This window comes from Monodon monoceros, unplaced genomic scaffold, assembly GCF_005190385.1.
Source record: "Monodon monoceros isolate NGI ecotype Baffin Bay Population unplaced genomic scaffold, NGI_Narwhal_1 Super_Scaffold_8, whole genome shotgun sequence".
Taxonomy (NCBI): domain Eukaryota; kingdom Metazoa; phylum Chordata; class Mammalia; order Artiodactyla; family Monodontidae; genus Monodon; species Monodon monoceros.
The window spans coordinates 74277059-74295446 of NW_021703785.1; the positions used below are offsets into that span (position 1 = coordinate 74277059).

At 49.3% G+C, this 18388-nt stretch overlaps 1 protein-coding gene across 1 annotated transcript in view; it reads right to left on the minus strand.

Moving 5' to 3' along the window:
• IL17D (interleukin 17D) overlaps window positions 1–18388 on the minus strand; it is a 29763-nt gene that overhangs the window by 10444 nt on the left and 931 nt on the right. Inside the window, exon 2 of the mRNA XM_029209833.1 lies at window positions 18070–18365. Coding sequence (XP_029065666.1) covers window positions 18070–18365 — 296 coding nt within the window. The remainder of the gene's footprint in view (window positions 1–18069; window positions 18366–18388) is intronic.

An 18388-nucleotide genomic window follows, 5' to 3' on the forward strand; every position in this document is an offset into this window, starting at 1 on the left:
GTGTACTGTTGGTGGGAACGTAAGTTGGTGCAGACACTGGAAAATAATATGGAGAATCCTCAAAAAAATTAAGAATAGAATTACTAAATAATATAGCAGTTCCACTGCTGGGTATTTATCCAAGGAAACAAAAACACTAACTTGAAAAAATGTATGTTCACTGCATTATTATCATTAGAACAGCCAAGACATGGAAACAACCTAAGTGTCCATTGAAAGATGAATGGATAAAGATGTGGCATATATATATATATATACAATGGGATATTACTCAGCCATAAAAAGAAACAAAATTGAGTTATCTGTAGTGAGGTGGCTAGAGTCTGTCCTACAGAGTGAAGTCAGAAAGAGAAAAATACCGTATGCTAATGCATATATATGGAATCTTAAAAAAAAAAAAGAAGGTTCTGAAGAACCTAGGGGCAGGACAGGAATAAAGACGCAAACGTAGAGAATGGACTTGAGGACATGGGGAGGGGGAAGGGTAAGCTGGGACAAAGTGAGAGAGTGGCATGGACATATACACACTACCAAATGTAAAATAGCTAGTGGGAAGCAGCCGCATAGCACAGGGAGATCAGCTCGGTGCTTTGTGACCCCCTAGAGGGGTGGGATAGGGAGGGTGGGGAGGGAGGCACAAGAGGGAGGGGATATGGGGACGTGTATGCATATGGCTGAATCACTTTGTTATACAGCAGAAACTAACACAGCATTGTGAAGCAATTATACTCCAATAAAGATGTTAAAAAAAACAATATAGCATATTCGAGAGTTGCTAAGAGAGTACATCTTAAAATTTCTCATCATGCACAAAAGATGTATAACTGTGTGGTGACGGACGTTAACTAGATTTACTGTGATCATTTTGCCATATATGCAGATACTGAATCATTATATTGCACACCTGTAACTAATAATAACATGTCAACTGTATCTCAATTTAAAAAATGGAGCACCTTGAGCACAGTGATATAAGTACTGGGGCATAGCTGACCTGGTTTACACGAGCCGACCAGGTGCAGCTAGGAGTTGAGCCCCAATTCCCAAGTGTTTTCATTTGGATGAGAAACTATATGGTTGCTTAAAAAACATATCAAACCCTTAGGGACATTGGACAAAACAATGGAAAGTGTCACAGCCACGAGAGACAAAGGACTGAGGGACTGTCACAGACTGAAGGGCCCTGAGCTGCAGAGGCTGGACCCTGGGGCAGGGAAGAGGCACGAGTAGGAACCCTCTGAAGGTCACAGTTCAGAATATGGCACCGTATCCACGCAGCGCCTCATCTTAGTAGTTTTGCTGAGCTGTGATGCTGACATTTGGGCAGTCTGGGTAAAGGGTACAGGGATTTCCTTGTACTAATTTCACAAATTTTCCTGTTACGTTTAAATTATTTCAAAGCAAAGAATTAAGTAATAAAAGAAAAAACTTTAAGTTTTAAAAATACGAGACAATCAAAATCTAAACTGGACTATTCGAAGATATGAAGGAAGTATTCAATTTTAGGTGTGTTCAATGGTATTGTGGTTTTGTTTAACAAAGAGTCTTTACCTTTTAGAGAAACTACCAAACTTGTGTGTACACACACACACACACACACACACACACACACACACACAGTGACCGTGTGCCTCTGAACCTGTCTCGGCAGGTCAGCAGTGAGCCTCGATTTTCAAGCTCCCGCCGCGCAGCCAGTGGTCGGACACACCCGCGCATGGGACCCAGGGGAGGCCCAGGGGTGAGCTGAGGCCAGAGGGCTGGGCTCGCAGGTAGTGGGGGAGGGAGCGCTGTGTGTGTGTGTGTGTGTGTGTGTGTGTCTACACGCGTGTGTGCGGTGGGGCAGGGACTTGCGAAGGAATCTGCGACGTGACAGGACCCCTGAGCCCAGAGCAGAGAGTCTGGAGTTACGGGTCCCGGAAGCCACAAGGGGCTGTGAGACGCAGACAGGTTCAGGCTGACAACAGGAAGCTCGTGCCGACGGCAGTGTAGACGGCTGTGTGGACGCAGCCATGGGACAGAATCGGGTGTGGGAGGGAGGCCCCAACCTGAGGGCGTAAAGATTCCTTTCAAACAACTGGGGTTTCTCTTTCTACACAGGTGACAGTCCCCGTGTCACGTGCTAGTTTTGTAGGTGGACCTGATGGCCGCCTGGATGTGGTGACGGGTCAGAAGCCTCATCCGACTAAAAATATCCCCCCGACTCCCGCCAGTTGGCCCGAGGGACTGAAGTTTCCACTGTCATAGGGACACCTCTGGCCAAGGCACTGTGACAATGGGACCCCTGCCCACCCCACCTGGGATGGGAACATGGATGGCTCAGCATTCATGGCCGGCGTTTCTCTCAGGATAGAAATGTGCTACCACGGGACGGGGTGCAACGCATCCATCCCACCCGACACCCAGCACTGCAGGTGGGGGGCCGGCGGGGACCACGACGGGGCGTGGGGCTCAGGAGGAAAGTCCAGAAGCCTCGGGACATGGGACAGACGCAGGCCCGTCACCCCAACCCCCTGCCCTGAGATTCTGGGAAAATCCTCAGGAGTGCTTTCGGGGTAAAGCAAGCTGCCAGCAGGGATCCTTTGTCACCCCGCAAGGACACGCGGTCGAATGGCCCCCAGCGCCCACTGCCTCAGCCTTCCCACTTCTGCTGCCACCGTGCGCGCGCACCCAGCCAGAGGGAACATGCAGGAGCGAGGCCAGGTCCCCTCTGCAGGGACCCCACGTGTGAAGCTTGGCCGCAGGGAGCGACAGCTGGCCCAGCTTAATCCAGGAACAAAGGACGTGAGGAGAAGGGATGGAAACCGAGCCCAGAGGAATGTGAGTGACGGCAGGGCCAGAAAAAGAGCCGCTCGGGCCCTGGACAGGGTAGGAAACAATTCGAGGCAGTTCCCCGAGAAGTGCAGCAGGTCACCGGCAGAGCCGCCACCGTGTTTATGCACAAACCCATCCTCCCTCTTTGCAAAACACAAATGAGTTTAATTTCAAACAGCAGAGGCTGTGTGATCACTTCTTTCACAGCAATCCCAAGACCCCAGGTCCCAAAGCCAGGAAGAAGTGGGGAAAGGCCCCTCCGCCCAGAAGCAATGGATGGAACCAAGTGGCCTCAACAGTCCGGGGTCCCCAGATCCCAAGATCAAAACAGACTTTCTTACAGGGGTGGCCTGGAGTCAGTGTCCTGAACCTACAATTTTGGTCCAACCTGGTTACCAACCAGTGACACTGGACGAGTCATCACCCCTGCTGGTTCTCTGCAAAGTGCATGGGATGGGTCTGATGGGCAGGCTGCTTCCTCCACCTTCTTGATGGCAGGACTAATAAAGTGATATTTTTATCAATGTTTTCTGCTTAGAAAAGACGCCTGTAATCCCCTGAGTTTCTAAGATATCGGAGACTCTCCCCAAAGTAATTTATGAAGTCAGTGCAATTCTCGTAGATTTCTCTTAGAACTTGGCAGGCGGATCCTCAAACTCGTACAGAGAGAAAAGGGCCCAGAGCAGTCTAAACAGCTGCGAGGAAGAATAGGAAGGGCTTTGCTCTACCCGCCTTCAAGACGCTGGTAACAGGAGGACATCGGGCGGCCCTCGGGGAAGCTGAGGGGGACAGTGTCTTTTCCCAAGCGCTGTTTCTCCTGGACGCGGGCAATTAAGGCAGAAACAAGGTTTCCAAACTGTGGTTTTCAGAACCGTGTGGCATGGGGCCTGTTCAACCCCGGATTCCCACGCTTCCCTCCACACTCAGGAGCTCAGCCCGCTGGCCCCAAGTGACCGCCTGGCTCGTGTCTGGGAGCCCCAGACAGAAGCCCCCAGCACCTCCGAGGGGGGTGACTGCACACAACCGGGGCACTTCCCCATCCCCCCACCCCCCCATCTCAGGACCCTCCCGCTGGACGCCCATGCCAAGGAGTCTAATTAGCCCACAAGGTCACTGCTGAGCCAGCATCGACAGCAGCGCTGAGACTGGCTTGCTCTCTGCTGGGATGCTGTCCCCTCCCCAGGGCTGTGGAGCTCAGGGGGGCGCAGGGCTGGGCCGGGCCAGGCCTAAAAGCCCCCTGGACAGTCCTGACCAGCCCCGGGGGAGGCCGCTGGGCCCGGGTCTGAGAGACCACAAGGCACTGAGGCAGGTCTGTGTTTCCCCGTGCTAACGGGTCTGACCGCCGGGGGCGCAGGGACAGGAGACAGCAGCCCCGTGTGGTGCCGCCGGCCCTCCTGTTGCTCCGGTTGAGCCGGACGGGCTTTCACCACAGCTGCCAGTAAGCCCTGAACACGGCCCCACCCGACGAGAACCTGAGTGTGTGTGTCCCTGGGGAAGAGGACATGGGACCAGCTGGGAGGCAGAGGGGCCTGACCGCATGGACCCTGAGGCCGTCCCCGCGGGCGCACCTGGCCCTATGCCGGCGAGGACATCCAGGGGTCAGTGACCCTGGGCCGAGGCCACCGAGCTGCGATCCTCAGCCTGGCCTCGGACAGCCCTGACCCCAAGCCAGGGAGGCCGATGCAGACCCACCGGCTCCTCAGCCGCCAGGCTGGTCCCCGCGGAGCCTGGAAGGCCCGGCCCACCCCACAAGGCCCAGCCCCGCACGAGGGGCCCGAGGCCCCCAGGGGCTCAGCCCTACCACCACAGGGCCATTGGAAAAGGGTGACCCGCTGATTCCATGCAAGACCTGACCACCTGGGAGCTCAGGGAAGAGCAGAGACACTTGGAAAGAATCTGGAAGACGATTCAGGACAAAAGCCCTGCCGAGGGACAGAGAAAGGGAACCAGGGAACGAATGAGCCAGAGCTTCTCTAGGGCCCTTTTCTCCCTCAGGGCAGATGCCACACATTCCAGGCAGCTGGGAAGAATCTCTTCAGAGGAAAAACAGAGCTCCTGCCACGGCGGCCTGGACTCTCTGTCCAGGGAAGCCGCAGAATCTGGCGTTACAGCCACGTCCGCTGCGTCCGTCCTTGGGGCGGGCGGGCCAAGCACCTCGTGCGCGGTGTGAGGAATAATCCACACGGAACACGAGCCCAGACGCTGCGCCTCATCCTGGGAGCATTTTGGAAGGTCATTTTCCCCTTGACCGCGGGAGCCAGGCACCCACTGCCCTCCTTCAAGCCTCGTGTGTCGTGTCCGCAAGACCGAGGCCAAGAGGACGGCGGCTCGCGGCACGCGTGCTTGCCGCCCAATCCTTTCACCCGCGTGAAGGACACAGAGATTTTATTCAGGGGACGACGGGATGGAATATTCACTCATCTTACGTAGAACAAGACCCAGCAGTCAGAGAAGACAACCTTCAAAGCAAAACGAACGGCCTGTTTTCAGGAGAGACCGTCACCCCACGACGGCGCTCCCGACAACGCTTCTATTTCTTACTCTGGAACACTGGTGGCCGCAGCCCAGCCCGCTGTGTGCCGAGCAGCTCAGAGAAAAAGATCGTGCAGAACTTGGACCAATTAAAGTCACTTATGCATAAAAATATTTGGGGGGAGAAATACCACCGTTTCCTACCAAGCTGCTTTAAATGATGAGTTTCTCCTTCTCTACCACGGAGTCTGACGATGTCCCCTCCCGAGCCCAATGTCCTGTGCTGTCACTGGAGCCCCACCCCCAATGGCAGTCGACTGCCTCCGTCCTTTCCTCCCTCCCTCCCTGCCCTTCTTAACAGAAGGAACACGACACCTGTACTGAGAACCCCGGGAAGGCAGAAAGGCTTTGCTTCTAAATCATTAGAATAACGAAGCCGGGCGCCAGGCGTCAGTGAACTTGCCAACGGAAAACAGACAGAAGCAAGGTCTCCCCAGGTTCAAAGATGACCGGGGCCGGCGGGCGGGTGGGTTGGCCGGTGCTGCCCCCTGCCGGCCACCTCCCTGGGAGCCGCGGCTCCTGTCTGTGGGGACGTGGGCTCTCGGTGCCTGGACACAGTCTGCCGTGCACCCGGGGGGAGGGGGCGCACGAGAGAAACAAGCGGGAACATTAGAAAGGGGGCGGACCTTCTCTAACATGATGCTTCTCACCTCTGTACTTTCTCTAATTAACATTCTTTTACAATTTGAAGGACAACGTAATGAAGAAAAAGCGATGTCCACAGCACCGCCTCGCACAGTGGATTGGACAACTGGGCGACACTTGTTGGGGAAGGGGCGCGGAGGCGACGCTCGGGGGTGGAGTGGCGGACGCAGGGTCGGAGGAGGGGCGAGCAGAAGCGCCCTTCCTGTTTCAGCCCTCCTGAAACCAGCGTGGCTAAATACCCACCCACCGGCTCGTGGGAACGTGCAGGTCATCGCTGCGGGCATCTCGCTGGCCCGGCCAGAGACAGTGGTGACCTTCCCCCCGCCACGAGCTGGGAGCTGTCGATGCTGCCGCCCTGCTCCCAGAGTCCCCTGCTGAGAGTCCCGGCCACAGAGCAGAGCCAACCTGGGTTCTCCGTGCGAAGATTCCACTTTCCTGACGCTTCCTGACACCTGGCCAGCGCCCCTGCTGGTACCCCCAGTGCAGGCTCACCCGTACAGGGCCGATGTGCCCACAAGCGGGTGGCCCCCCTGCCCCTCCCGTTAGGTCCCTCGATCTCCCTGTCCTGTTTCTTTTTCTTTCCATTTATTCCCTCGCTGCTATTGTGACCCATGGAGTTGTCTATTGCAAAATAAATGTAGGTGTAGTTGCTTAAATTCCCAGGAGGAATTTATAAAGAAAAGTAGCAAAGCCTAAAAATAAATTGTTGTGCATTATTCACATCCTAGAGAAAAGTTACCTTTAGACTAATACCCAAAATTGAGAAATGTAAACAAGTAAAAGTTACTTGGAGTGTTGGTGGGTGTGTATCTTTGGGGTGTCAACATAAATACGCAATGTGTATCTTTAAACTTAATAAACCTCAGTATTCCTACAGTATGTTTCTTACTATGTCAATGTGACTTTACAAAACTTACTGATCACATTGATTTTACTTTTGGCGTATTTGTTTCTAAAGCTTAAGAGAAACAAACACGAGGACACAAAGTGAGGAAATATTTTTATATTCTGGAGGCTGAATGTTGCTTTTCTAACAGCCCATATGTGGGGAGCACAGCCAGGGGAACCAGAGCGGTCTGGACCTGGGTCCTGGCTCTCCCCACCCAGTTCCTTGGGTCCCCAGGCTGTGGCTCCCGGGGGCTCTGACCTCCGTGAAGGCAAGTAAGGCCTCTGCCGGGAGCCCACAACCGGCGAGAGCAAACAGTTCCCTTGGAGCCAAGACTCTTGTGAAATCGACGGCTGTCGTGACCCGCTGAAGCTCCGTTTCTTTAGTGTCTGCTCTTTCCTCGCGGTTGGTAAATTTCCTTTCTCTCCATTTTAAAGTTAAGATGTTTCGGCCCCTTTCTTGGAGCTTGGCCATGATGGTGGAGCAGGAAGACCCCCAAGCTCACCAAAATGACAAATATTTACAGAGCAACTACCAATAAAAAAAAGACCAGAACCTACCAGAAAAGATGTTCTACAACTAAAGATATAAAGAAGGAAGCACAATGAGATGGAGATGGGTAGTAGTGGCAGAGCGTGTACATAGGAGCATGATACTATGCATAGAAAATCCTAGAGACACTACCAGAAAACTACTAGACTCATCAATGAATTCGGTAAAGTTCCAGGATACAAAATTAATACACAGAAATCTGTTGCATTCCTATATACTAACAATAAAATATCAGAAACAGAAATTAAGGAAACAATCCCATCTACCATTGCATCAAAAAGAATAAAATACCTAGGAATAAATCTACCTAAGGAGGCAAAAGACCTGTAGTCTGAAAACTATAAGATGCTGATGAAAGAAAGTGTAGTGACACAAACAGGTGGAGAGATATGTTCTTGGATTGGAAGAATCAATATTGTTCAAGTGACCATACTACCCAAAGCAGTCTACAGAGTCAATGGAATCCCTATCAAATTACCAACAGCATTTTTCATAAAACTAGAACAAAAAAATTTTAATTCATATGGAAACACAGAAGATCCCAAAGAGCCAAAGCAATCTTAAGAAAGAACAACAGAGCTGGAGGAATCAGGCACCCTGACTTCAGACTATACTACAAAGCCACAGTAACCAAAGCAGTATGGTACTGGCAAAAAAACCCAGAAATATAGCTCAATGGAACAGGATAGAAAGCCCAGAAATAAACCCACGCATCTATGGCCAATGTATAACAAAGGAGGCAAGAATGTACAATGGCGAAAAGACAGTCTCTTCAATAAGGGGTGCTGGGAAAACTGGACAGCTACATGTAAAAGAATGAAATTAGAACATTCTCTAACACCATACACAAAAACAAACTCAAAATGGATTAAAGACCTAAATGTAAGACTGGATACTATAAAACTCTTACAGGAAAACATAGGCAGAACACTCTTTGACATAAATCTCAGCAATATCTTTTTGAATCCACCTCCTAGAGAAATGGAAATAAAAACAGAAATAAACAAATGGGACCTAATTACACTTAAAAGCTTTGCACAGCAAAAGAAACCATAAACAAAATGAAAAGACAACCCACAGAATGGGAGAAAATATTTGCAAATGATGCAACCAACAAGGGATTAATCTGCAAAATATACAACACTGTAGCTCACTATCAAAAAAACACCAAGGAACCCAATCAAAAAATGAGAAGACCTAAATAGACATTTCTCCAAAGAAGACATACAGGTAGCCAAAAAGCACATAAAAAGATGCTCAACATCACTAATTATTAGAGAAATGCAAATCAAAACTACAATGAGGTTTCACCTCACACCAGTCAGAATGGCCATCATCCAAAAGTCTACGAACAACAAATGCGGGACTTCCCTGGTGGTCCAGTGGTAAAGAATCTGTCTTGCAATGCAGGGAACATGGGTTCAATCCCTGGTCGGGTAACTAAGATCCCATATGCCATGGGGCAACTAAGCCCGTGCGCCACAACTACTGAGCATGCATGCCTCAACTCAAGAGCCCTCGTGCCACAAACTACAGAGCCCACGCGCCCTGGAACCTGCGTACCACAACTAGAGAAGAGAAAACTCACACACTACAACTAGAGAGAAGGCTGTGCGCCACTAGAGAGTAGCTCACACGCTGCGAGGAAAGATCACGCATGCCGCAACAAAGACCCAATGCAGCCAAAAATAAAAATTAATTTTTTTAAAAAAAAGAATTAAAAAAAAAAGAACTATAAATGCCAGAGTGTGTGTGGAGAAAAGGGAACACTCCTACACCATTGGTGAGAATGTAAATTGGTGCAGCCACTATGGAAAACAGTATGGAGGTTCCTTAAAAAACTAAAAACAGAGCTACCATATGATCCCACAATCCCACTCCTGGGCATATATCCAGAAGAAAACATAATTCAAAAAGATACATGCGGACTTACCTAGTGGCGCAGTGGTTAAGAATCCACCTGCCAATGCAGGGGACACAGGTTTGAGCCCTGGTCCCAGAAGATCCCACATGCTGCGGAGCAACTAAGCCTGTGCGCCACAACTACTGAGTCTGAACTCTAGAGCCCACGAGCCACAACTACTGAAGCCCGTGTGCCTAGAGCCCGTGCTCTGCAACAAGAGAAGCCACCGCAATGAGAAGCCTGTGCACCGCAGCGAAGAGTAGCCCCGGCTCACCACAACTAGAGAAAGCCCACACACAGCAATGAAGAGCCAATGCAGCCAAAAAATAAAAATAAATAAATAAAATAAAAATTTTAAAAAAAGGTCTACAAACAATAAATGCTGGAGAGTGTATGGAGAGAAGGGAACCCTCCTACACCATTGGTGGGAATATAAATTAGTGCAGCCACTATGGAAAACAGTATGGAGGTTCCTCAGAAAACTAAAAATAGAGTTACCATATGATCCTGCAATCCCTCTCCCGGGCACATAACTGAAAAAGATGAAAACTCCAGGGACTTGCCTGGTGGCGCAGTGGATGAGACTCTGCACTCTCGATGCAGGGGGCCCGGGTTTGATCCCTGGTCAGGGGACTAGATCCCACGTGCATGCCGCAACTGAGAGTTCACAAGCCACAACTAAGGAGCCCTCCTGCCACAACTAAGGAGATCGCAAGCCACAACTAACGAGCTGGCAAGCCGCAACTAAGGAGCTGTTGAGCTGCAACTAAGGAGCCTGACTGCCGCAACTAAAACCCGGTGCAACCAAATAGATAAACATTTTTTTAAAAAGATGAGAACCCGGGCTTCCCTGGTGGCGCAGTGGTTGAGAGTCCGCCTGCCGATGCAGGGGATGCAGGTTCGTGCCCCGGTCTGGGAGGATCCCACATGCCACGGAGCGGTTTGGCCCGTGAACCATGGCCGCTGGGCCTGCACGTCCGGAGCCTGTGCTCCGTGGTGGGAGAGGCCACAGCGGTGAGAGGCCCGCATACCACAAAAAAAAAAAAAAAAGATGAGAACCCTAATTCTAAAAGATACATGCACCCCAGTGTTCACAGAAGCACTATTCTCAATACCCAAGACATGGAAGCAACACAGATGTCCATCAACAGATAAATGGATCAAGAAGGTGTGATACAGGGGCTTCCCTGGTGGCGCAGTGGTTGAGTCCGCCTGCCGATGCAGGGGACACGGGTTCGTGCCCCGGTCCGGGAAGATCCCACATGCCGCAGAGCGGTTGGGTCCATGAGCCATGGCCGCTGAGCCTGCGCGTCCGGAGCCTGTGCTCTGCAACGGGAGAGGCCAAAACAGAGAGAGGCCCAAAAAAAAAAAAAAAAAAAAAAAAAAAAAAAAAAAAGAAGGTGTGATATATATACACAATAGAATATCAGCCATAAAAGAATGAAATCATGCCATTTGCAGCAACATGGATGGACCTAGAGATGATGATACTAAGCGAAGCCAGACAGAGACAGACAGATATCATACGATATCACTCATATGTGGAATCTAAAATATGGTAGAAATGAACTTATTTACAAAACAGAAACAGACTCACAGACATAGAAAACAAACTTGTGGTTACCAAAGGGGAAGGGGAGGAGGATTAATTAGGAGTTTGGGATTAGCAGATACAAACTACAATATATAAAATGGATAAACAAGGCCATACTGTATAGCACGGGGAACTATATTCAGTATCCTGTAATAAACCATGATGGAAAAGAATATGAAAAAGAATATATATACATATATGTGTGTATATACATAACTGAATCACTTTGCTCTACACCAGAAACTAACACAAAGTTATAAATAAGCTATGGTTCAATTAAAAAAAAAATTTTTTTAAACCAGTTCTAAGAGGGAAGTTTACAGCGATACACACTCAGGAAAAAAGAAAAATCTCAGATAAATAACCTAACCTTACACCTAAAGGAACTAGAAAAAGAACAAACAAAACCCAAAGTTAGTAGAAGGAAAGATATCATAAAGATCAGAGCAGAAATAAATGAAATACAGACAAAACAAAATGAATAAGAAGATCAATAAAACTAAGTGCTGGTTCTTTGAAAAGATAAACAAAGTTGATAAACCTTTATCCAGACTCATCAAGAAAAAAGAGAGAGGGTCCAAATCAATAAAACCAAAAATGAAAAAGGAGAAGTTACAACTGATACCACAGAAATACAAAGGATCATAGGAGATTACTATAAACAACTGCATGCCAATAAAATGGACAAACTAGAAGAAATGTACAAATTCCTAGAAGTGTACAATCTCCCAAGACTGGACCAGGAAGAAATAGAAAATATGAACAAAGCAATTACCAGTAATCAAACTGAATCAGTAACTGGGAAAAAAAAAAGAAAAAAAACTCCCAACAAACAGAAGTCCAGAACCAGATGGCTTCATGGGTGAATTCTACTAAACATTTAGAGAAGAGTTGAAGAGTTGATTCCTATCCTTCTAAAACTATTCCAAAAAATCAGAGAGGAAGGAATGCATCTGAACTCATGCTATGATACCAAAACCAGACAAAGATATCACACAAAATAGAAAACTACAGGCCAATATCACTGATGAACATAGATGCAAAAATCTCCAACAAGACATTAGCACATTGATTCCAATAATACATTAAAAGGACCATACACCATGATCAAGTGGGATCTATCCCAGGGATGCAGGGATTTTTCAATATCCATAAATCAATCACTGGGATACACCACACTAACAAATTGAAGAATAAAAACCATTATGATCATCTCAATAGATTCAGGAGAAGCTTTTGACAAAATTCAACATCCATTTCTGATAAAAACTCTCCAGTAGTGGGTATAGAGGAAACATACCTCAACATAACGAAGGCCATATATGATAAGCCTCCAGCTAACATCATACTCAATGCTGAAAAGCTGAAAGCATTTACTCTAAGATCAGAAAGAAGACAAGGATGCCCACTCTCACCACTTTTATTCCACATAATATTGTAAGTCCTAGCCACAGCAATCAGACAAGAAATAAAAGGGATCCAAACTGGAAAAGAAGAAGTAAAACTTTCACTGTTTGTAGCTGACATGATACTATACATATAAAATCCTAAAGACACCACCAGAAAACTACTAGAACTCATCAATGAATTCAGTAAAGTTACAAGATACAAAATAAATACACAGAAATATATTGCACTTCTATACACTAACAATGAACTGGCAGAAATGGAAATTAAGGAAACAAGCCCATTTACCATATCATCAAAAAGAATACTTAGGAATAAATCTAAGGAGGTAGAAGACCTGTACTCAGAGAACTATAAGACACTGATGAAAGAAACTGAAGATGACACAGATGGAAAGATACACTGTGTTAATTGACTAGAAGGATTTATACTGTCAAAATGACCATACTACCCAAGGCAATCTACAGAGTCAAAGCAATCCTTATCAAAACACTGATGACATTTTTCACAGAACTGGAACAAATAATTTTAAAATTTGAATGGAAACACAGAAGACCCTGAATAGTCAAGCCCATCTTGAGAAAGAAGAACAGAGCTGGAAGAGTCACACTCCCTGAGTTCAAACTATACTACAAAGCTACAGTAATCAAAATAGTATGGTACTGCCACAAAAACAGACACACAGATCACTGGAACCGAATAGAGAGCCCAGAAATAAACACACACACTTATGGGCAATTAATCTATGATAAAGGAGGCAAGAATACATAGTGGAGAAATGAGTCTCTTCAATAAGTGGTGTTTGGAAAACTGGACAGCTACATGTAAAAGAATGAAATTAAAACATTCTCTAACAACATATACAAAAGTAAACTCAAATGGATTAAAGACCTAAACGTAAGATCAGACACCATAAAAGTCCTAGAGGAAAACATAAGCAGAACACTGACATAAATTGTAGCAATATTGCTTTCAATCTGTTTCCTAAGGCAAAAGAAACAAAAGCAAAAGTAAACAAATTTAAAAGCTTCTGCACAGCAAAGGAAACTACTGACAAAAGACAATCTACTGAATGGAAGAAAATATTTGCAAGTGTTATGACCAATAAGGGATTACCATCCAAAATACATAAACAGCTCATACAACACAATATCAAAAAACAAACAAAAAAAACAATTAAAAAATGAGAAGACTTGAATAGACATTTTTCCAAAGAAGATATACAGATGACCAAAAGGCACATGAAAAGATGCTCAACAATGCTAATCAGAGAAATGCAAATCAGAACCACAATGAGATATCACCTCATACCTGTCAGAATGGCTATCATCAAAAAGAACACAAATAACAAATGTTGGTGAGGATGTGGAGAAAAGGGAACCTTTGTGCACTGTTGGTGGGAATGTAAATTGGTGCAGCCACTGTGGAGAACAGTGTGAGGATTCCTCAAGAAAAAACAAAAATAGAACTACCATATGATCCAGCAATTCCACTCCTGGGTATATATCCAAAAAAAAAAAAATGAAAACACTAATTCGAAAAGATACATGCACCCCAATGTTCACTGCAGCATTTTTTACACTAGCCAAGATATGGAAGCAATCTAAGTGTCCATCAACAGACAAATGGATAAAGAAGACGTATATACTAGCCATGGAATATTAGCCATAGAAAAAGAATGAAATTTTGCCACTTGCAGCATTGTGGATGGACCTGGAGGGTATTATGCTTAGTGAAATAATTCAGACAGAGAAAGACAAATACCATGTTGTCATTTGTATGTGGAATCCGAAAAAAGAATATAACAAAACAGAAACAGACTGACACAGAGAACAAACTAGTGGTTGGTTACCAATGGGGAGAGGGAAGGGGGAGAGGCAAAATAGGGATTTGAAATTGTCATAGTTAATACCTAACTGCATAAAAGCTGTACCAGTCACATCCCCAGTATAGGGACAGCCTTCCCCTCACACCGTGCCAGCTCGGCTGGATGGGTGCCCCCACCAAAACAGCTCTCTCAGTACAGTGATTTTCTTTTTTTTTAATAAGAGTTGGCTTTTTTTTTTTCTTTTTCTTGTTGGCTGTGTTGGGTCTTTGTTGCTGCGCAGGCTTTCTCTGGTTGCGGCGAGCGGGGGCTACTCTTCATTGCGGTGGCTTCTCCTGTTGCGGAGCACAGGCTCTAGGCGCATGGGCTTTAGTAGTTGTGACACACGGGCTTAGCTGTTCCGCGGCATGTGGATCTTCCCGGACCAGGGCTCGAACCCCTGTGCCCTGCATTGGCAGGCAGATTCTTAACCACTGCGCCACCAGGGAAGCCCCTTTAATATTTATTTAGTTGGCTGCACGGGGTCTTAGTTTCAGCACTCAGATCTTCGTTGCGGCATGCAGGATCTAGTTCCCCAACCAGGGACCGAAGCCAGGCCTCCTGCATTAAGAGTGTGGAGTCTTAACCACTGGACCACCAGGGAAGTCCCAGTACAGTTTTGTTTTTTGTTTTCAGTACGCGGGCCTCTCACTGTTGTGGCCTCTCCCGTTGCAGAGCACAGGCTCCGGACACGCAGGCTCAGCGGCCATGGCTCACGGGCCCAGCCGCTCCGTGGCATGTGGGATCTTCCCGGACGGGGGCACGAACCCATGTCCCCTGCATCAGCAGGTGGACTCTCAACCACTGCGCCACCAGGGAAGCCCCCCAGTACAGTTTTAATACGCCTGAGGGCGAAGTCTGTCCACCTTTCAGAGTTGGGGTCATGTGACTTCCCTCCATGGGGACTGACCACGGCCTCTGTCTTCCTTTCATCGGGTCTTTTTTTTTTTTTTTTTAACTTTTACTGGAGTACAGTTGCTTTACAACGTTGCTAGTTTCCACTGTATAGCAAAATGAATCAGCTATACGTATACATATATCCCTTTTGGATTTCCTTCCCATTTAGGTCACCACAGAGCACCGAGTAGAGTTCCCTACACTATACAGTAGCTTCTCATTACTTATCTGTTTTATACATAGTATCAACAGTGTGTATATGTCAATCCCAATCTCCCAATTCATCCCACCCCCTCTTCCCCCCTTGGTATCCATACGCTTTGCTCTCTACATCTGTGTCTCTATTTCTGCTTTGTAAATAAGATCACCTATACCAATTCATTGGGTCTTTTTCTTGGTTTGTAGGAGCTCTTCATGAAACAAGCCCTTTGTCACATGGGTTGCAAGTATTTTCTCCCAGTTTACCCTTGTATTTTTTTTCCAATTTTGCCAAGAAGAAATGGCAGGTAATTATGTAATTAAATTTATCAATCTCCTCTTTAATGACTTTGGGGGCCTGTGAGCTACAAAATAGGCCTTCTCCACTCAAGAGTATAAATATAATTGCGTTTTTATGTGTGTTTGTGGTTTTACTTTTCACGTTTAAGTCTGAGTCATCGGGAACTTATTTCCATACACGAGTGAGATCCAATTGTATCCTTTCAGCTGCTTACCCAGTCCCAACGCTATTTATCGAATGATCCATCTCTCCCCTAAAGATATGGAAAGCCACCTTATACTCCAAATTTCTATTTTAAAGCCTAGCTTACCCAGCTGAAGTGATCCTTTCTGTGGCTTTCAGATTTGATGTGCAGTCCATTTCCCTATCCATCTTTAAGAGTTCTCTGTTTGTAGCCTTAAATAGCACTTCTGAGTCTGAGCTGACACAGCACAGGTGAGGCCACTCTTCCGCCCGCGATCCCGCCCGGCAGTAACATCTAAGCACACCGCTTAGAAGAGGCTCTGGGGTGCCACGTGTATTGCTTTATCTAATCTTCCCAGAAACTCGGGAGGTGGGGAGGTGATCCGAGGTCAAGGCGCAGGTCAGGGTCTGCCGGCAGCACCAGGCAGGGCCGGCTTCAGCGGCCAGCCACCTGCAGTCCCGGCCCGTGCCCATCCTGGAAACCATCCTTCCCGCAGGGCGTGGAGCCACTGGGCCTCCCCGTGCTCACTGAGGGGCAACCTCACGAGGCTCGAAATGTCTGAAAAACGACGCAGGCGTAGCTCCTGGCCCAGGCCTGCGAGGGGCAAAGGCTCCCCAGGCAGAACCACGCGATGCTGGGTTCCTTCCTGACAGCTACCTGCCCAGGCCGCGCCCTGCTCCCTCCACTCTGGGGTCTTTCCTGGGGAGACACAGGCGTCAGTGCCAGCAACTTGCAAGGGCAGCTCGACTCCACCACGGGGAGCTCTCAGGCTGACAACTCCTAGTCTGCGCTCCAGCCCCGACCTCTCGTGAGACCACACCTCCGCCCGCGTGCTCTCAGGGACCGAACTCAGCAGCCCAGCACTAAACTCGTTTCCTCCAGAGAGCCTGCTTCCTCGTCCTGTTGCTAAAATGCGTCCACAACCCAAGCCAGACGCGTGGCAGACAAGCCCAACAGGAGGTCCTGAGTTAACAGTTACCCTGCTGCCTCGTGGTCCTCGTGGTCCACGGGCCAAGGCCTGGCCTGGGAGGAGAGTGTAGTCTGTTTTTCCGCGATGCCACCTCGCACGTCAAGGGTGTGACATGAGGCTGGAAAGAGAGGGGCGGGACAATAACCCACCCTTTGGGGCCCTGGGATTGGTGGGGAGAAAGAGGAAAAGGCGGAGACGAAGCACCAGCGTGAATGGCTGGCAGGTGTGTCCCGAGGGCACCAGCCGCTGGTGGGAAGAGCCAGCACGCGGGGCGGAGAGGGCTGGGCGCCATGGCAGGCGGGGGAGGTCTTCGCACGTCCCCGCACAGCCCACCGTGGGGACTGGGACGCTGTGGGCCCCTCCGTCCCACACGGAACCATCCTCCACTAAATCCTGTCCCTTTTCCTTTAAGCAGTGCCATTCAAATTGGCCCTGGTCTCACCTCCTCCACCATCGTAGCTGCGTGTGTCCAGTATTCCCCCCTCAGGGACAGCTTCTCGAAACACGAGTGGCTGTATGGCTTCCTCGAACGAAAAAACACCCTCAAGGATAAATGTCAACCTTGCAACACTGCTAAGGGCAAACCCAGGCCTGCGCTCTCCGTCCCCCGCCCCCCGCCCCGGCCTGATCTCCTCCCTCCCTTTCCTCCGGGTCACCCCGTCCCTTTCCCGAGGCTGTGGCAGTGAAGGATCCCACCTTCTCCAGCCTGACTGAGAGCCCCTCAGGACGGTGACACTCCGCAGCGACAGCAGAGAAAGAAGCGGACGGCCATACGTGCGCTGAAGACACTCTGACCACACTGTGCCCTGTCTGCACGCCGCTACTTTCCTGCGAGATAACCTCTCCCCTGAGCGACCCCGGAATGACGCCCGTCCTCCAGCGTGCTCGATGCCCCTCCGTCCTCCCCCTCCCCCCGCTCAAACCACCGCACACTTAAACTCCTCGTGTCCAATCACGTCCCGCCTCGTCTGCTCCCAATGACCGCCACCCCCCCTCCTGTCGACCACAGGCTTGACGAGCTCGGAGGGTCCAAGGCCAGCAGCACCTGGACCAGCACAGGCGCCCGAGAAACGTCCGCAAGACCCCACGTCAGACCCCGCACAGGCCTCCTGCGCAGAGTCCTCTAACAATCAACGAAGGCTCCCCGGGCTCGGCCGCGTAGACCCCACTTAACCACGTACCTGGCAAGGTACAGGTGCTCAAGAAACTGGGGCGTCTGAAAGACCGGAAAGGTGAAGGGAGGACGCGGGTCCCTCGGAGGGAGCTGCCCGGCCTCTGCGGGAAGGAGCCGCTGCAGGTCCGGCGCCCCCCGCGCCCCCGCTCACCTGTAGGCCCAGGGAGACACGCTGCGCAGGTTGGTGGGCGGCCGGAAGCGGCGGTCGGCGGGCCTGCCCCCGGCCGGGCAGCTGGCGTTGCGCGCCTGCTCGCGCGGGCCCAGCTGCAGCGTGTGGTGGAAGGCGCCGAGCACACCAGCCGCCAGTCGCCCGTACAGCTGCTCCAGAAGCTCCTCGGGCCGGTCCGCGCAGCCCCGCGCCCGCGCCGGCCGCCGGCCCGCCCTCGGGGCGCCCTCCGCCCGGCCCGGCGACAGCGCCAGCAGGACGCCGGCCACCAGCGCCCAGACCTGCGGGACAGGCCGCGCTCAGC